Here is a 20,663-nt window from a genome sequence, read left to right on the forward strand (position 1 = left end):
AAGACAATTATCAAATCCCTCACACTAGTGCTAGAGGAGGGGAGAAGATGGATAGGACCAAAGATGAACCATGAGGCCACTGGGGCTGGAGATGTAGCTCAGTTGATAGAGTGCTTGACTAGCGTGCATAAACCTATGGGCTTCTTATCTAGCATTTTAGACGTTGCATGTGGTGGCACAGATCATTGAGCCAGTACTCCAGAAAGAAAAGCAAGAGGATCAGAAATTCCTGCTTAACCTTGACTACATAGTGAGCTGGAGGAGTGGAAGGCCAGCTTGGGATAAAAAAAGATCCACATTTAAACAAAGCAATATACAGCCCCAGTAAGGATCCAATGTTGATTGTGTAGCAGAATCCAGAGGCCTCTAACCAGACCAATGACTCACTGCAATGACCATTCACAACAAAAGCTGTTTGGGCAAAATTGTGTACTGTGTTATACATTGTATCATGCTTCGGCTTCCATGGTCAGATTGTGTTTGTTTGTTGCTTGCTTCTTTTCTTTCGGGGGAGTTTGCAAGGCTAGAGGGTGAATAATGAATAAGTAGGGAAATAAATGGGATTGGAGTGCATGATGGTAAATTCACAAAGAATAAAAAAAAATTCAATGTAGACTGGTGTAGATTTTGTTTATATTTTTAATGATGATGTTTCTTATTTGTATACAGCTCATTATGATAATGCCTCTTCCCCCATTACCTTCTCTTTCAACACTCTTTGATGCCTTTCTAATTGTCATCCAGTTCTGCTCCCACTTTCCCTCCTCTCTCTCTCTCTCTCTCTCTCTCTCTCTCTCTCTCTCTCTCTCTCTCTCTCTCTCTCTCTCTCTCTCTGCTGTGTGTGTGTGTGTGTGTGTGTGTGTGTTGTACATGTAAATTGTTTCAACATCAAATATAATGGAACAATGATTAATAATGTCTCTTTTGAAAGCAATAGGACCCGATTTTAAATCCTCAGTGCACACATGCATGACCATACAGTTGCTAATACCAGTTGTAGTAGCAGATACTTTTATAAAGGACACTAATGAATACTCCAAAATGCAGGTTCCAAGATTTTTTTCCTTGATATGGTAGGATGTTCTAGTGAGGCAGGCTTTTCACTCACACTCTTGTAAGTAACCTATCTTAATGCTCTTGAAGTTAGTTCAATTATAAACCCATTGGTGTACACACACACACACACACACACACACACACACACACACAAATGCCCAGACTTGTACTGAGCTAAGGGAATCTATTCTGTTTACTTACTGAAAAAATATGTCAATACATGTCAATAAGGAAGACAAAATACAATTACTTAAGTAGGAAAACAAAGTGGTAACAAATTTATATATGTCCATTTGTGCCTTTTAAAGTTATTTGATACAGTAAAGTATCAATTTCTAATGGAACTAGTCTTTTTATCTTTAACACTCAATTATAAGAGCATGAAACTGTAGTAATATTTTAATGAAGCATTTACATTTCTAGAACTAGTCTTAACTTTGTCCTATAGCATTTCTCCATGTTAGTGAATATCTTTTTTTTCATGAGGCATAGCTAGACTTTATTTTATTTCTTACAACTTTATTTTAAAAAAACAGAGATACATGCACATATTATTAAAGGTGTTTTAGCAAAAAACTTTATGAATATATTTTTGTCAGTACTTGATTTTTAAAGGTCTGATTGTATGCATTGAAATATTACTATTTACAATGATCATAAAGTATATGTAAAACAAACCGTAACATGGAAATAGTCAAAGTTTTCTTGGTGTGTCAGGATTAAACATAATGATTTTTAAATACCAAAAATTGCCATAAGGCTATCTCCTTAGCTCTTGACTTATTAATGATTTAAGGTCTAGGTGTACACTACTTTGAGAGGGTGATATATACTTATTGTTTTTTACAGACCATATGAAGCAAAAAAAAAAAAAAAAAAAAAAAAAAAAAAGAAAGGCCAAAAAGTGGAACCCTCAGTCCTTCTTAGGAAAAAAAACAATAAATATCTTTTAAATACATAATTTACACACATTTATGACTCATTTTATTGTTATAAATATCATAATTTAATTTTCTGTCATTGTTTTGATATGTTATAAACTTTCTTGGTCCTAAGGAATATCTTTATAGAGAACTATCTTATTAAATATTAATGGTGCAATGGATGCGCAAGCCCTTTGAGACTGACTTTGCACATATTGAGCCACGTTTTCGTCTGTGAACATGCTTGACATCTCCTTATTTTTATTATACCTCTCTTTCTGCATGCTGGTGGTTTGTGGCTTCTCTTGTTAAGGTGGCCTTGTTTTTCATATTTTGTGGACTGAAATTTGGAGCTTCTTTAGAATATCAGAGTCAATGAGGGTGCTGTGTTGCCTTTCCATGAAAACTTGTTGGTTTTAGAGCAGTGCACTTCCGCTTTCTCAGCAGTGAGCAGCTGATTATATCTTGGCAGAAAAGTGAGGCCAACGGAACCTCCCTCTTCTCACAGCACTGTTAATCATTACCTGGCTGGAAATCTTTGTGACTCCTGATAAGTGGCAACTGCTCTCTCTTTTGTGCCCTGAAACAGAATGGCACCAAAACCAAAACAGCATTCTGCTTGTTTTTTCTTCTGTAATATCTTTTCACCTACCAGCAGAATGATTTCACTTTTAATTTTCTTTGCTAAGGATTTTTTTCATTATATATACATTATATATATATATATATATATATATATATATATATTTATCATACATATTTTCTCATATATTGATACATATCCTCATATATATATATCCTTTTGAAGACAATGAAATGCATATCTATACATCTATGCATATACATATCATAAATGTTTGCTTTTGAATTTCAGTGGTCAATTTGATGAAAAAATCATACTTGATATTCTATCCTGTGTCAACTTAGTAATAATAATAACCAGTTTCTTTTGAGGCTCATGGGTACAACATAACAGAGGGGAGGCTGATTATTATGTTTTGGATGAAATAGATTTTAGAACATAGTCTTTCTTCTAAGTTAACTATTGCTTCTTAGAGATGCAAGTGAATGTTTGAAAATAGAAATTTAAATCTATGTAAAAAGTGGTGAAGGTCAGACCAGAGGTTGTTTGCATGGTATACAGGTACCAAACTGAACTGCAAGATGGCCTTCAAATCAAACTGCAAGGGATGGTTTTATTACTGCTGCTAATAATAGTGAGCTCTGCGTTTATGTGTGTGTGAACAAACGTGTGGACATGAATGAATGATGCCTGCTATATTGAGAGAGATAGAAAGCACAGACCCCAGGTAGCTTCAACTTGGAGTGTTTGGTCATAGTACAAACTAGACATTTGGAAAAGACTCTTTTATAGGCTGAAGAAATAGGGATATCAAAGATCCAACCTATATGACAGACATGAACAGGCATGTGTGAGCTGAATTAAATAGGAAAAGAATCCATGGAGACTAGTCACAGGGTGAAGAGAGATTTACAGAGAAAAATAGGGTATTGTAGACAGGGATGGGGGTAGGGGTATGATGGGAGCTGTGGTGGTGCCATAGTAAGCTTCTGGAAAGAAAGATAAGTTACAGTAAAGACAGTGAATAGAAAACAACAACTAGGGCTACTGAGATGACTTAGTGATACAAAATTAAGATGAAGACATTATTTAGACTGCCAGAATGTATATTCTACAAATGAAACATGCACACGCACTCACTCACACACACACACACACACACACACACATGCACACATAGGGGCATACACAAAAACCATGCATAGCAGGACATACCTCTGTAATCCCCAGAGCTGAAGCAGAAGAATCCCTAGGGCTCCTTGACCTGCAGATCTAGCGGACTATGCAAACTCCAGGTTTAATGAGAGATCCTATCTCAAAAACCTAAGATGGTGAGTAGTTGTGGAAAACACATGACCCTGTGAGACTAGACCTCCACATGTGTGCACACTTCTACACATGTGTGCATACACAAATATATACACAAGAAAAGGAAAGAAAAAAGTGAAGGAGAGAGGCAGACAGGGAGAGGGAAAAGGAGAAGGAATGGGAAACAGAGATAAAGAGAGAGAGAGAGAGAGGAGAGGGAGAGGGAGAGAGGGAGGAGGAGGGGAGAGGTTTAAGTGCTAGAGAAACCAAACCAAGTAAGCTTCAGGATACAGGATTGCTCAATATTAATGAATATTATGAGCTATGACTCTTTTCATGATTCACAAAATCAATAGAGATACTTCTGGTTTTCTCTTTTCTTTGTTTCGGAAGAGACTAGTTGCCCAAATTTTCAGCTCCTTCATTCACTAGCATCCTTCTTACAGTGCATCCTGTATGATCATTGTCTAGGCAATGTGAAAGAGAAAGTCACTTTCGATCACCCCAACTTTCATTGTAATACAAACTACTTGCTATCTCATGTGTTTCTTTTTATTGGTGAATCCTATAGTTGGTGCACAGTGAGTCAATCTGTAGTTTATTATTTTTTATAAGTGGTTTTCCATGAGATATTATTTTTAAATCATAATGTAAAAAAGCTACTACAGTATCTTAGCATATATTATTAATGGTTTGTTCCTTGAGTTGGTAAAGAATAAAAAAAATACAGTAAGCAGTAGTGTTAACTTCTTTGGTAATATTGCTTTTCCTTTCTTTCCTTAAGTGTAAACAATACTATAAAATGGTCACTCTTTGTTCTGAAAGTTCTTTTTGGTACTGTCAAAGTATGGAGTCTGTATTGTTTTATCTCAAATAGTTAGAGAACACTTAACCTGTGCTGAAACACATTGTGAACAGTGCCTTAATATTTAGTTACAAAATAGAATCCTTTTTAGGTCTGTCATAAATGACTTGTATACTATTGAAATTCATGTGTGAAAGCCTTAATTCCCAGTGCATAGCATTAGGAGACGAAACCTTTGGAAGAATGTTAGAGTTATTTAAGCTCATTAGAGAGGGACCCTTACAATGGCATTAGTGTCCTTATGAAAAAGAGGACTTGTTCTCACTCTCTTTCCACAGATATAATTAGAAGGTATCAATCTACAAGCTAGCAAAATAATCATTACCAGGGACAAAACTATACAAAAATTTGGCCCTAAACTATTTGCTTAAATCATGCAATATATATATATATATATATATATATATATATATATATATATATATATATATATATATGTATGTATACACACACACAGACACACACAGACACACACACATTAACCTTCTCCTCTTCCTCATCAAGCAGTCAAGTTTCTGCAGGACTAGACATGTGCCTGTGTGCACACACAAACACACACATACACGTGCACACTACACTTCACATCCCAAATGCCCAATTGCTTTCTGGTCACTCCTTCCCACAATTTCTCTCCAACCACCTCCATTTTTACTTTGAGAGGGTGGAGGACTCCCTGGGTACCTGCTACCTTGGCAAATAAAGTCTCTTCTGGTGGTTAGGCATATTCTCTCTCACTGAGGCCAGATAAGACAGCCCAGCTAGAAGAACATAACGCACCTGCACACATGGGCAACAGCTTATTGTATAGACTAGGGGCCTCATCTTCATCAGAGAAATTAATGTCTACATCAGAATCTGTCATCATGGTCTGATCTTAGTAAGAATTGTATGGTTAATGGATTTGGGTTTGTCTCATTGGCAGAGTAGTTGCTAGGCAGTTTGAGGCTCTGTGTACAGTCCCTAGTACCAAGAAAGAGAGAAAGAAAAAAAAAACGGTGTGTGTGTATGTGTGTGTGTGTGTGTGTGTGTGTGTGTGTGTAGACTGTGGTGTGTTCCTTTGTATGAATTATATAAATTTTCATTCCTTTAAAAAGAAGATGATTTTTCTTAAAGTCAGTCTATTGATCGTCTATGAGTGGCATGTGCTTTATAAGTCAAAGAGCCATGTACAAAATCTAGTAAAGTCAGACTAGAGATGCAAGTGACAGAACCTAGTTTGATTAGTGGCATTGAAACATGACAGATGGGACATTTTAAGATGCATGAACTATTTTACTTAGGATAACAATTTGTCGAAAAGAAATGAATAGAATTTCCCAGGTGATGTGACTAACATCCTGAAAGGGTCCATTCATTTCCAGTTGATGCGTTTTGTGATGTTTTACAAATTTATCACCTTTCCATCTGCCTTGTCTTCCATAGAATGAAAATGTAATGTAAATTTACCTGAATGTGTCTAGCCCAAAGTGCATGAGTTCTGTGCAGTTCTATATGTAAGAAAATATTATCTCCACATGTAGTGGATGTTAAAGTGTGTATTTGAATTTGATAGTGACATACGAATTTGTGAAGGGCATATTGACATTTTTAGGCAATCTACCTTAGCAATTAATTGTAGGTCAGAGAGATATGATAAATTCAGGAACCCATGTCCAATTTGATTTTATCTGAGATACATCCCTTTGTTTATTCTGTCTTTTTTATAGTTTTCTTTTTGCCTACCTCCTTTATGTTTTTTGTAGATTCCTATACTTTTAAAACTAACCAATTCCCTTATAAGTATTAATAGTTCAAAACCAAGAGTTCTGAAACAGGAATACACATCGGATGAGTGGTAACTAAAACCTACTCATAAAACTAAAATCCAGTGTGGGATAAATTCTGACTTTACCCAAAGTGGTTTTTAATATATTGTCATAATAAGGCAACACTATCGGTTTAGTATTAAGACTGATCACTGTTTAACAGTGCAAGAATGACAATGAAGGTTAAAATATTCAGAAAAAAGTAGAAAAGCTAAAAATTTGAGACCAAATGTAACATAAAAGACTAAACATACTTTAGGAAATGCATTTACACAACATAAGATTTAGGCTCTTGACAGCATTGTTTTTCTTTACTAATAATAGAGATTAGTCACTGTTAATAAAAGAAATATTGGCCTTTGTATGGAGATTGTAGGAAAAATTTTTAAAAATGGGACAACTTTTCTTTATTATTGTTACCTGGAGAAGTGACCCAACCTAAGGTATTGTTCCCAGAGTTCACTCCAAAGATACCTGAACACATAAGAGTCCTTGTCCAGAACTAACCGCCACGCTCACCGAGGCTTTCAGGCTCCAAACTTGCCCATTTCTCTCTTTGTGGACCTTGTAGGGAGCAAATGAAGCTCATTCTGCCCTCCTTTCCCACAAAGCAGGAGACGGGCCATGGCATCTCTGGTTTTATCTAAAGTCTCCAAATGGCTTCTAAGCAGTACAAAGATTATTTAAAACTTTCCCTATATTCTGAGTAATGACAGACATAAGAAACAGAGGGGTACTTGGTCTACACTGAACCTTGTAAGCAGGCATATGCTCAGCAAGTAAGCACCATATAGTTCAGTTCCATGTTTGACAGACTTTCCTAGTCTGCTCTTCTGTTAGCTGGGACAATTTACTCAAGGAAAAATATTGCTAGTAGAGAGAAGAGGACTCAGGTATAAGTAGAAAAAAATAAACTGTTATATCAAGATTAAGTATATATGATCAATGAGGAAAGAAGTAAAGCAGTATATTTTTAATCATTTGTTTGCTTTTACCTCATACAAGGAAATGATCCATAGAAACCTTGGTATATGCCATCAATAATAAAATTTAAGCATATTCTGAGTAAGATATGATTTAATCAACTAGACCATGTACAACTCAAACATGAGTACATAGTATCATTTTTTATAGCTCAGAATTACAAGGAATTACTAGCATTGAGTAGGAAAGTTCATAATTCAAATGTAAAAGGTGAAGAAGACCTAATGGCATATTATATTTAGTTAATCAATATGTTAATATAAATATTGGCACGGGTATAGAAAGAAGACTGCCTGGCCAAATGGCTTCCTGCAACTGGAATTTGAACTCCTAAATAATTCTAAAGGTCCAACATTTTATTGCCAGTGATTAGTGTTTCTTCCCAGGAAGAGGAGGTATGTGACTGTAGTCAACATGTCTGCTCTCCACACTTTCTTTGATGAGGCACAAAACTTGCAATGTGTTTGTACTCTAGAAGTCCAAATGTTTCTATGTGCAATGTTCACAGGAGCCAGTGATAGCGCATGGTTTTTCAGATTCTGTGTAGAGTGAGTTTGGATCATATTTTTATTTCCTAACCCCTCTGGGGGAAAAAAAAAGTCATGCCATGACATTTACTCACACTCTTTTTTTTTTTTTTTTTTTTTTTTTTTTTTTTTTTTGTCTCCATGTATACCAGTACATTCTCACAATCCCTCTGTAACTGATTGGAAAATCCAAAGCCAGAGACTTTGATTAGAGGAAAGTCTCCCTCTATTAGCAGTAACTTGATATCTGAAAGGGTTAATGGGCTTCTTGAAGTGCTCATGGGAACCCTGTGAACCTGGTAAGGACCTGGCTTTGGTCATTTCATAGCAAGAATGTAATTTAGAACTTCTCTTTATTATTCTTCTAGCTGCTTACTTATCGATGATATTGACTTTGGGTTTTTACAAAGTTTTGCTTTGGAAAATTGTTCTGAGCAGCTCTTAACCACCCATGTCATGCATTTCTTATTTGATATCACCTTTCATCTGGGATATTATTAAGTCAAATCCTTGGTAACCATTCCCCACAATTCAATTTATTCTTACCCAAGATCCATTGAATTCAACTCAATGCCTTCTAATAAAAGGTTAACCCAATATTTCATGCTGTTATACTTTATTTTTGTGTTATGTGAAAGAAAAGTAACCATGATAAGCAGCCAATAAATTACATTCAGAATGTTTATTTCCAAAAGTTACATTACTATGCCAGCACAGATAAATGCAATCATTTATCACAATATGGATTGTGGATGTAAAAGGATGTAAAATAAATACAGCCATATTTCTTGCATGATTCTTACTTTGTCTGCTTTAAATGTTGGTCAGAATACCTTTGAGCTTGTTTTTTTATTTATTGAATTGTATTATCACTGGTACTGTAGTGATTCAGGTCTGAAAAGGCAAACAACACTATTGTATTAATAGTGATAAATTGTCCTTAATTTTTTTTGAAAAATAAGATTTTAGAATTTTTAAAATTAACATTTGAAAATCAGCTGTTTTGTTCCTTTTTTTTTTATTCCAAGGCAAAATCATTTCAAAGGAGAGCTTTAGTGTGAATTCCTATTTGAAGGACACAGACAATTAGCCTCATTGAGTGAAGAAATATCATGTCTGTCATTTGTAAGAATTACTAAAAATAATTTTATCACATTTATGAAAGGCAAGTCCCAAAGTTTTTCATTAAACTGACTACACTGTACAGTTAAAAGCATTGAATGTATCACTGAAAATTTTAATAACAACTTTATTAAAATAGAATTTCCATAGCATAATAATTGCCATATAAAGGAAAACATCCAGCTTTTTAAAATGTATTCATAGGGTTATTTTAACAATACAGAATTGAGCTTCATCATCCCACAATGAAAATATATACTTCGGCTGTTACTTTCTATTTTTCCAATGCATCATGATTGGAACTTGTTTGTCATCCAGAATGCTATGAGTATACTTTATTATGAACTGTGGTGCTTCAGTTGATTTTGGACCCATTTATAATGGATGCTTTTGAGGTGAGTCTGAGGATCTTTCTTAAAAGCTTGTTTTACCTGCTCCTCTTGTTTTCTCTGGTGAACTCTCTGCCATGTTACCTATATTTATTTACCCAAGGAAGACTTAGGCCTTTTGTAAAGTGTTCGCTGTCAAAGTCTTAATTTCTTACAAGAAAAATGCTAGGATTGAAGCTCCCCACATAGGGATCCATGTAAATTCAACTCATATGGGGAGGGTCGTCTGTTCTCACCACTGCCTCTTCTTTTGGGAAAAATTTCTGTACCATAGCTTCAGAGCTTAGGATTCCTTCTCCCAAAAGGGACTACTTGTTTCAAAGTGACAGGCTGGCTTTGTGACCAGGGCACTGGATGTGGGCAGTCCTCCTTGGGTTTCTCAGTGGGTTGCTCCTGATGACCAGTGCCCAGCACACAATGGTAGAAACAGATTCCAGTGTGACACTTTGTTGTGGTTGTGTCATTGCCATCACAATGGAGCCTTGAATAAGCCAGTGAGGGCTGTCTTGGGTACAAGAAACTCTTGGCTGCTAAGCGAGGATTCCTTGAGATTCCTCTCTACATAATTGGGGGTTGGACTCTAAGACAATGTGACAGAATGTTCTTTTCTTACAGGCACTAAGAGGGCAACAGCCTTCCATTGGAAACTGAGCAGGAGAAGCCTTTCTTTCTGGTTTACACTTTCCTAGGGGTGGGTTACTGTGGCATGGATTTGCGGAGAGGAGAGTTAGACTTCTTCTATATGGGTGGCTGGTATTTCAGGCTCCATGGCTCTTCAGTGTTCTTTCTGAAATGCAGCAAAGTATCTTCAATGGATGTGCTCCCTTCTCCTCTTCCTTATCTCCAAGACAAGTTCCTGAGAAATGAATTGGTTTTGTTTTTTCATCAGCTGTTTTGCTGGAGTTGTTCTACATGGGTCTTGAAGTGATTTCCTAGTGTTTACCTTTTATATTATAGCCAAGAGATCACACTGACTTTTTTAATTTGGGAGGAGTTGATATTAATTACTTTTAAATTATATTATCTCTCTCTTTGTGTATGTGTGTGTGTGTGTGTGTGTGTGTGTGTCTGTCTGTCTATCTGTGGTGTGCATGTTTGTACATGTTTGTACACTGTGCCGGGGTGCATGTACAGAATCAGAGTACAACACAGAGTTGCCTTTTCACTCTACCATTGGGTCCTGGGGATTGACCACAAGTTGTCAGGATGCCTATCCAACAAATTTTATTCTTCTGTTCTTAATTAGCTACATTATTTACTTGTATTTTAAATGTTATCCCCATTTCCAGTTTCCCCTCCAGAACTTCCCTATTCTATATCCCTTCCTCCCTGCTTCTATGAAGGTGCTCCCTCACCTACCCAGCCACTCCTGCCTCCCTGCCCTAGTATTCCCCTACAAGAAGTCCTTGCAGACAGGAGCCTGATATAGCTGTCTCTTGACAGGCTCTGCCAGAGCCTGACCAACACAGATGTGGATGCTCACAGCCATCCATCAGATTGAGCAGAGAGACCCCATCGAGGAGTAAGAGGAGGGACTGAGGAGTTGAAAAGGTTTACAATCCCATAGGAAGAACAACGATATCAACCAACCAGACCCTCCAGAACTCCAATGGACTAAACCACCAACCAAAGAGTACATATGTAGCCATGGCTCCAACTGCATATGTAGCAGAGGATTGCCTTATCTAGCAGCAGTGGGAGAGGATGGTCCTGAAGAGGACCAATGCCACAGTATAAATTCTTTAATGAGTTATTTTTTTCTTGATGTGGCTAAAAAAAAAAAAAAAAAAAAAAAAAAAAAAAAAAAAAAAAAAAAAAAAACTTCTACATTAGATATAGAAAGACTTTTTCTGCAGATAAATTTGAATTAAAATCCAACAAAATAAATGAATCACATCTCAGTCTTGTGTACATTGTATATATGGGACTAATTTAGCTTTAACTTGTTTGCTCACTTAGAATAAGGACATAGTGGCAGATGTTTGTTATCTAAATTACACAATGCACGCTAAAAGGTTTTAAACTCTAAAACCTTAAGGTGGATGATATCATTACCACTTTATATCAAATGCTCCCTACAATGTACCTTTTCCTGATCCCATCCTTATATACTAAGTATGAAATTCACCTTAAGCAATGTTTGTATTTTCGACCATTTGAAGTCCTTTGTATCATCATGTAATAGATATTATTACAAATCGGTCATCACCCAGGAGATGATTACTTTAGAGAGACATAAGGAATTGAGGCATGCAAAGGGGATAAAGGCTTTGTTAGCAAGAGTTTTTCTATTCATTTGTCTTGGTGTTATAGAAAGTTTTATAGAATTCCAATAAGGATTCATCTTAATGTGTGGGAAAGATGAGCTTGGTATGTTAATTTTGAAAGAATTATAATATCTAGGCTTGTGTGTGTGTGCGTGCATGTGTACACACACACACACACACACACACATGCACACACACACACACACTAGCCCTTTGAATCACTCCTTGTATAGATATAACCTGTAAACATGGGCTGCCTCCTTGGCATTGCATAGCAGACACTCAGTACAAAGAAAATCCCCACTATTCCACCTGCCAGTGCTTTCAGCTTATAAGGGAAGATCGCATCCATAGCAGTGCTAAGTTGCTTGTCCTGATAGAGGTATTTGTGAACTCTAGAACAAAAGGGCAGATCTCATCATGGAAGACCTTCTAGAGAAGAACTTAGAGACATGTATTCTTGCGGCTGACAGCCATAAGAGGCGTTATGATTTCTAGTTCTGTCTCAGTTGAGAAAGTTTTATTAATATCTGAATTAAAATCTTTAATTTCAACAATATCAATTTTTTATTTCTTGCTAATTCAAAAGAACTTACCTTCCATTGTGTTAAAGGGTGAAAATCTGTGTGCCTTTCCTTTTTCTGATTGATTTTCTTATATGTGTGTGCTGCACATGTGTATTTGCATATGTATGTTCATGTGTTATTATGCATACATATGTGCGTGCATGTGTGGCACCCCATAATTGATACCAGGTGCTTAAAAATTATTCTACATTTTACTGAAGGTATATGCCCTGCTGAATCTGGAGCTCACAAATTCTAGGTATTCTTACTAGCTAGCTTGACCTGGGAACCCTACTCTTGGTTTCTGGAGGGCTGGATTTTCTGGCAGCCACTACCCCTACCTGGCTTTATCCCTGCATCCTGGCAAGCTGAATGTGGATTCTTATGCTTTCACAGCAAAAACTCTATTTATTGGCCATCTCTACAGCCTTTTTTTTCCCTAAATCTTTTCTTTTTTCCCTTGCTATTACATACTGCTTTTCACCACGGCAAAACTGTTCAAAGATATTTGCAGAAATGTTGAGTGGGATCAAATGAAGCATTTGTCACTGGAGATTTTTCTCTGGTGAAAATAAAGCTTTTTACTTATTATTGGTCACATTGGGTTTATAACTTTATTGGGATATTTTATTTTTCAGATTATAATATAATTATACATTTTCTCCCTTCTCCCTTTCCCTTCCAAAGCCCTTTTGTATATCCTCAATCGCTCTTTCAAATGCATAGCTTCTTTTAAAAATATTTTACATGTATATATTTATATGCATTTATCTATTCTTAAATATAATCTTCCCAGTATGTACAACATTATTTGTTTATCTATTTTCACAGTTAACCTTTTAGTATTGGACAGTCAAATGATGTGCTTTTTTCTGGGGAAGACTATTTCTCCCACTGGCAGCATTAGTTTTGTGTAGTTCTTTGTGTAGGGTTGGAAGGTAGGGTTTCCCTGTCCATTGTGGTCGTCTATTATTGCTGTACTTGTTCAGCCCATGCTTAGACCCTCTTGTTGGTGACACAACATAGGTGTAGCTTTTGTCGCTACTAGTAGAAACAATCTCCCAGAAAATATCCTGATACATTCAGTCTTTCCAAAATGTCTACAATATCTACAGTGTTGCCTGAGCCTTAGGTGTAGGGAGTAGTTTGTAGAAGTATCCACTGGGCAAGAATATTTGAGGATTTTTATAAGGGCTATTAGGAGTTACTATATTAACACTTTATCTAGTATATGATCAATTTACAACTTTTTTCTTATATGCTTAGGTTTGCTAATTACAACTTCGGTTCTCAGGTTTCTCTGCTGCATTTCTGTATTAATTTCTATAAATGTGCTGTGTTAACTCTCAGATTTTCTTTGTTGTTTTTTGTAATATAATCACATGAACCTTGGATCACTTTCTAATTTGTTTAGATTACATCTATGCTTTTCTTTTTTTCTTTTTCAGTCTCTCATGTATCATGAAAGTATTCACCCTTAGCCAAGTCTCTCCTTAGGGAAATGCAGTGATAAACAATGATATTTTGATTTGTTTTAATACCAGCACTGTGATTCACTCCCACCTGTATATTATTTATCCTGTATGCAGAGTATCCTGGCTTTAAACCCTCGAATACAAGCTCATGCGACCCTGCGTTCCACTATGGCCAAGAAGCTAGACAAGCAACATTGGAAAAGAAACGCTGATAAGAACTGCTCTGTGAGTATCACTCACCCACAACTTCCTGCTGAGAGTTACCCCTCACAGTGACAACCATGGCTTTTGTATCTTAGAACCATAATTCAGTATGCACAAGGTGCTGCTGCGCTTTTAAAATAATTTAGAAATTTTATATCTGAAAACCACATCATAACACTGTGATGCTTTGCAAATTTTCTGTAAAAAAATTAAAATTTTATAAATATATTACCAGTATTTATTTTTCCAAATTCTTATAAATTTAGCTTTAAGTTGTTAAGTACAATGACAGCATGCTGAAAGATTTTTCTACATCACATGCTCCAGTGGCACCGAGGAAGGCGGGGCACATGGCTACTTGGGTATTCAGTATAAATCTTTGGCACCTCGGTAAGATGTAGACACCAAGCAGTTTCTCTGACGTTCCTTATTTTTGATATTTAGTACTTTAATGTTTTTTCTTGGCTTGTTGAGATCAGGTTCTCACTGTAACTCACACTACTTCATACGCATGTGGTTCCTTCTATGCTCGCTGCCTGAGTTCTAAATTTACATCTTCAGCCACAGTACCCAGCTTAGAATCTTTCTTATCTGTGTTTATGTCTTGATTACAGATTCCAGCACAGGTCTTCAGAAGGACACCAAGGTAGCCCATGGTGGTTCAATGGACCATAAATATTTAAAATTGGAAAGAATTTCTTTTTACTGGAATACACCCCTAAAATGATTTTTCCAAAGTAATTAACGAGGATGTGGCAGGAGCTTGTTTGGTGTGTGTTCTCTGGATGCTCTTTACATACTGTTGTTTAAGATACATGACTCTGGGTTTCTAAAACACAGAGGCAGAAATTCTATGGCAGGATCTCCTCCACACTCTGAACTCTGCTCTCTCCTATGAATGACATTTCCTTACAGGTTTTTGGAAGGACACCAGGGTAGCCCACACTGGTCACATGATGACACATTGTGATCTTGTATAATGATTGTTGAAGAGAATGAGAGAATAGTGCAGTTTTAAAGTGTATCTTGTAAAGTCTATCAAAGAGAAGTCTCTTATTTCAAATATGTGAGAGCTATGATCCAAAGACATCAGATGCTTTCCCTGGGACCTTTTGTTTATAAATGATCTAACATTCTATGTTCCACATTTTATTTAGAAATAGAAGGTTTGCCATATTCTGATTGTTATTATCACTGCTATATTAAGAAAACGATCATTCATGATGTTCTCTTATATACAAACTTTCTTATTTCATTTTTTCCAAAATATGTAACTGGCAAAGGTCATGTTGAGATAAGTTTTTTCATTCCAGTGTTCATTGCTTTGAATTTATAGAAAAACAACCTCACAATATTTGATTTAATATTATGTTATGTGATAAGCTTGTTATTACAAAGCATCACGGATAGGGTGGCCTGAACCATTTAGTTTCACCCTAGTAGAGGCTAGTCTAAGATCAAGGTGTTAGCAGGGCTGATAGCTGCTGAGAACATCCTGCTTGTTTAATCAATGGTGTCTGCTGCCTGTGTTTTTACCTGGTCTTACTATTGTAAAGGCTTGTTTGAATCTGTTTACCACTTTAAAGACTGTCTCTAATTAACTAGATTTTTGAGATACTAACAGTTAATATTTCAACACATAAATTTTACAGAGACACAATTTAACCTATAAAATAACTTTAGACTGTCAGATAAGTAAAGAGACTGTACCCATTTTGATTGGATATTCTCTGTATTTATATTTCAGATGTTATCCTCTTTCTTCAATCCCATTCACCCTCCCCCTCCTATGGCATCCATGAAGGTGCTCCATCTTCCAACCTCTTTCTCTTACCTCAGTGCTTTGGCTTTCCCCTACATTTTTAATAGGGTTATTTGATTTTTCTAAAGTTGAACTACTTGAGTTATTTGTATATATCGAATACTAGACCTCTATCAGATGTAGGATTGGTAAAAATCTTTTCCCAATCTGTTGGTTGCTATTTTGTCCTTTTGACAGTGTCCTTTGTCTTAAAGGAGCTTTGCAATTTCCTGAGGTCCCATTTGTTGATTCTTGATCTTAGAGGACAAACCATTCGTGTTCTGTTCAGAAAAATTTTTCCTGTGCCTATGTGTTCTAAGTTCGTTCCAACTTTCTGTTTATTATTTTTAGTTTACTTGGTTTTATGTGAAGGTCTTTGTTGGACTTGTAAAATTATTTTTCAATAGCTAATACTTTGGGTTAAGCAACCACAATCCATATTACATGGAAAGCACATAAAATATCAGTCTATCTAGTTATAATTGTGTAGGCTTCCATACAACTATACTTTTTTGCATATCCACAAAGAATACAAATGTCCATACAATTATTAATGCTGATTATCTTTGTGTTCTTGACATTTTAGTATACTATGGGTTTTTTATAATTAGCAAGTTTAAATGGAAAAATAAAGCTTTGAATCTATGTATAATAATCTTGCTGTGTAAGATCAGATTTACTGCTGAAGATGCAGCTCACTCTTCAAACTCCAGCGATACTCATAGACAAAGAGAACAGCAATGAAGCTGACTTTTCAGGAACTAAGGAGCTAAGGTTCAAGCTTATCCCCAATCACCATTTGAACAAAACATCTTCCTTTACATAAGTGTTTGCTCTGTGCTTATATAAAGAATATAACGTAATTGTTATCAAAGTGTATGATTTTATTTTTACTTTCTAGTCTGTGCACACAGTGACACCAAGCGAACAATGCCTCTGCCCAGAAGAACCAGTAAAACAGGGAGGCACATACCTACAATAGCCAAACACAAGAAAATGAAGTAATACCCTTTTTTAATGCATGCTAATCGGGCAAGTGGATAAGCTTGACTCCAACAGATGCCGCTCTGATTTTACTGGGGTGCTTCAGAAACCAAGTAAGAGTTCTGCAATTTGCTAAATAGACAAGGCTTATCTTGAACTCATGGAGATCTGCTTGCTCCAGCCTCCAATTTTACTACTATTAAATCTGTTACTAGCACAGATATTTTCTTAAAGTCTTCTCTGCCCCTTGTCTTCAGTGGGGACATTGCAGAGCCTTCTCGATCTGGCTGATACTGGTTATTTTCATAGATACGTGTTGGGTCTGCCTTGTTCCACTCTTTTCCCTCACTGTGATTTTCCTGCAGAGCATTCATTTAGGGTATAAATACAAGTAATCCTTATCCTATAGAAAATTTATTTATCAGATGCTGAAATTGCCATTTCAGGGCTTCATCCATAGTGACTGCTATAGCCCTCAATCTCTGTTTCCTGGAGGACTGATTCTTTCTTCTCTCAGTCTCTCCTCCTGCCCATCCCCCCTTTCTATGGCTGGTATTTGTCTTTCACCCCTTCTTCTACAAAACAGCATTATTAATGGGATTACTACTTCTCTGATTTAGCAGCATTTTCAGTCATATAACTTCTATGTTTATATCTCTAACTAATCATTCTATCTCCACCATGATAACTAAATACCTACATAATAGATCTTCCTACAGATCTAAAAGTTACCTCAAATATTGCAACATGATGTCTTATGAATTTATTATCTTCTCCTTAACTTTCATCTTTTTTTTATAGACTCAAACTCTCTCTCTCTCTCTCTCTCTCTCTCTCTCTCTCTCTCTCTGTGTGTGTGTGTGTGTGTGTGTGTATAATGTAGTTATCACCTCTACTTTGGGTCTCTGTAGTGGCCTTGAGACCAGGCTCAACGTTTAACCCCTTAACTCATTCTGAACAGCTCGCAGAGCTGAGGACTCCTTTACAAGTTCTGTGCTGAGAATCTGTCAGTGATCATTCTGTTCACTGACAGCCACACTTTCCTTTGATCACCTATCATCTCATTAAATCCTTTCTCAGGAACCCTATGTCAAACTCGGCCTGCCTTTTGTGCTATTTTGGGCCTTCCATAGTGACTTTTCTTCACAGTATTTGCTGGTGAGTAACCTTTTCCTTGTATAGGTCTTCATTGTCTTTCCTGAAAGTATAAAAACCCGGTAGGGCAGGAGTTTTACATTTCACTTGTCTTACATTTCTTCTCTTTACCTGTGTTCCCAGCTTCTCACATAGCACCTAGCACACAGCTTATACATAATGCCTGCCTATTGAATGAGTGAAGACATAAAGAAATGGACAGAACTACTGTTTCCCCAATTCTCTACAGACTGAACATTTGATTACATACTTTCTTGCATGTAGTGATTTGAGGTTCTTTGTGAATCATTCAGATTACGTTCTTCAATTCACTCATGATAATGTCTAGGCTGAAAAAATGCTAAATGATTTACCTAGACTCCACTGAGTCCTATGTCCTTACCATTACATTACGTCACATCTTTAGAGAAGGGCAAATGTGCTCAACTTTAAGAGTTCTAGAAAGTCTGTGCTGGGAGGGTTGTCACGTTACTTCAGAAGACAGAATTAAGACTTCAGTTTTGGTTTACTATGGTGACACTTCATCTTGTCAGACTGCCGCTGACTAGTCACAGTTTGAATCCAGGTCAACTGTAAGCTTTTTTGAGATCCCAAATAAAGATTTTGGGAAGCACTGTGTAGTCCTCTCTCCCTACCTAACTTTCCTCATTCTTCTTATTCCTTCTCCAGATACCTGAGTATCCATGTCTCAGGTACTGCAGCACATGTTTCTTGGAGATGAATAGTATCTTTAAAAGTTGTAGTCGATCTTTAATTTTAAAGGCAGACTCGAATTTGTTTTAATAAGTTGATTATTGGCCTCAAAGAGAACAGCCATTGTTTTGTCTCAAGGATGAAAATTTTGAATTTTTTTACTCAGGAATTTTGTTATTTGGAAGCTTACAAGCAGTTTATGACTAATTGGAAATTCTGAATTACATAGGGAATTTAACTGCAAAATGTGTTTGGACTGAGTAATGAGGCACAAAGCACTTATTCCTCATGTCTTTTGAGCAGGTGTTCCAGACCGATGTTTATTTTTGACATTTTGAAGATGTGGAACTGTCCTAATTATAAAAATATTTGCAGTCATTTTTTCATTTACAATTTTGAAGACCAGTAAATATTATGAATCAGAAAATTTATCCCAGGTGAAAAAAAGAAAAAGAAACATGGTCATGTACAATGAGTCATTTATTTTCTGAATCGTAGTGACTTTATTATAAAATTATGGCACATAGTAGGTGCTCATGGCTTTAAAAGATGGCAAAGATGTAATGCCTAGTTAAAATTTGTTATTTCAGGTACTATGTCTAAATTCTTATATTTTCACCTCAGAATCACTTTTTAGCAACCATTATGTTTTAGCTCCTCTCGTAAATGAAGGACTGTGCATAGAAAGGGCTAAGAATCCTGGCTAACAGAGAGCTTGATATTGAATCTGGATGAGAGTCATTTAAGCAGAGCACTTTACATGGAAAAGTAAAAATCAACCACTGACCTTTTCTTTTAGACAGCGAGAATGAGCACAGAATATTTACATTTTTGACATAGATTCCTTTTACTTGTATGTATGGTTCTTTTTCTATCTATAAGATTAAGGTAAGCATTCTGCCATTTAGCAACTGATATCAATATGAATGCAGTATAGGCTTACCAAGGAACTAATAAGGCTTCTGAATAAGAAGACAGAAATCAAAAATACTTGAAGTAATATGTATTTCAAAGAAAGAACGATATATGGATTTTAATTATCAACCAGATTTGCCATCAGCTGAATTGTAGGATTTACCATAGGAGATGGATTTAATGAGAAATAGAGGAGGCAAGGTTTTTGGGGTTGCTGGAGAAAGCTGGATGATAAATAATGAGGAACAGGATAAGGGGAGTGCAAATGTGAAAATAATTAGGAATTAGAAAACATGACATGGCAGGTTGGGGCATAAAGTCGGTGGTAATATGCTTGCTTTGCCAACACAAGCACCTATGTTCCATCTAAGAACCTACTCACACAAGCCAGGCTTCACAGAGCATGTTGGTAAACCTATAGCTAATGAGGAAGAGTCAGACAGTCCTTGGGTTTGTGGCCAGTCAGCCTAGCTTAACTGTCAGTGTTTAGACCAATGAGAGTCACTGTCTCAAAAGGAAGGCAAAGAGCCCTTAAATGTTGACACCTGACCTTTCCCTCTGACCTTCACATTCATATGTATACATTTGAATGCACCCAAACCCCAAAGAATATATATGCACAAAATTTACGACTTGGGAGATGAATTTGTTTGTGTATTGATTGTTTCTAGAGTAAATTGATGTGGAATTTTGAGTTTACAATGTGCTATTTTGCAGTTAAGAGCTGGTGATGAAGACGGATATGTGATTGTAAGCTGGGAGTCCTAGTGGGATTTAGAGTGGGGAAAGCAACAGGCTTGATCTTGAGATTAGGGCAGGATTTAGTGTGATGGAAGTTGGGCACTGACTTCAAATAGACAATAAAAAGGGATCATCAATGACTCAGTATCAAGATAAATTATCATAGAAGCAAATGAAAAACAAGTGAGTAGGGGCATACCTGATTCCCTTTGCTTTAGATCTAGGGACTTTGTGTGACATTAAACCTGCTGCTCATAGAGGAGAGGTAGAGGGGAGAATCTGGCTAAAAAAAAAAAAAAA

The 20,663-nt window shown here is 36.3% G+C and overlaps 1 protein-coding gene across 1 annotated transcript in view; it reads left to right on the top strand.

The window, feature by feature from the left end:
• The window catches only part of DPYD (dihydropyrimidine dehydrogenase), an 878,881-nt gene that overhangs the window by 22,064 nt on the left and 836,154 nt on the right, over positions 1-20,663 (top strand). Inside the window, exon 2 of the mRNA XM_080916202.1 lies at positions 13,985-14,095. Coding sequence (XP_080772328.1) covers positions 13,985-14,095 — 111 coding nt within the window. The remainder of the gene's footprint in view (positions 1-13,984; positions 14,096-20,663) is intronic.

Source organism: Micromys minutus (genome assembly GCF_963924665.1).
Source record: "Micromys minutus genome assembly, chromosome: 4".
NCBI lineage: Eukaryota > Metazoa > Chordata > Mammalia > Rodentia > Muridae > Micromys > Micromys minutus.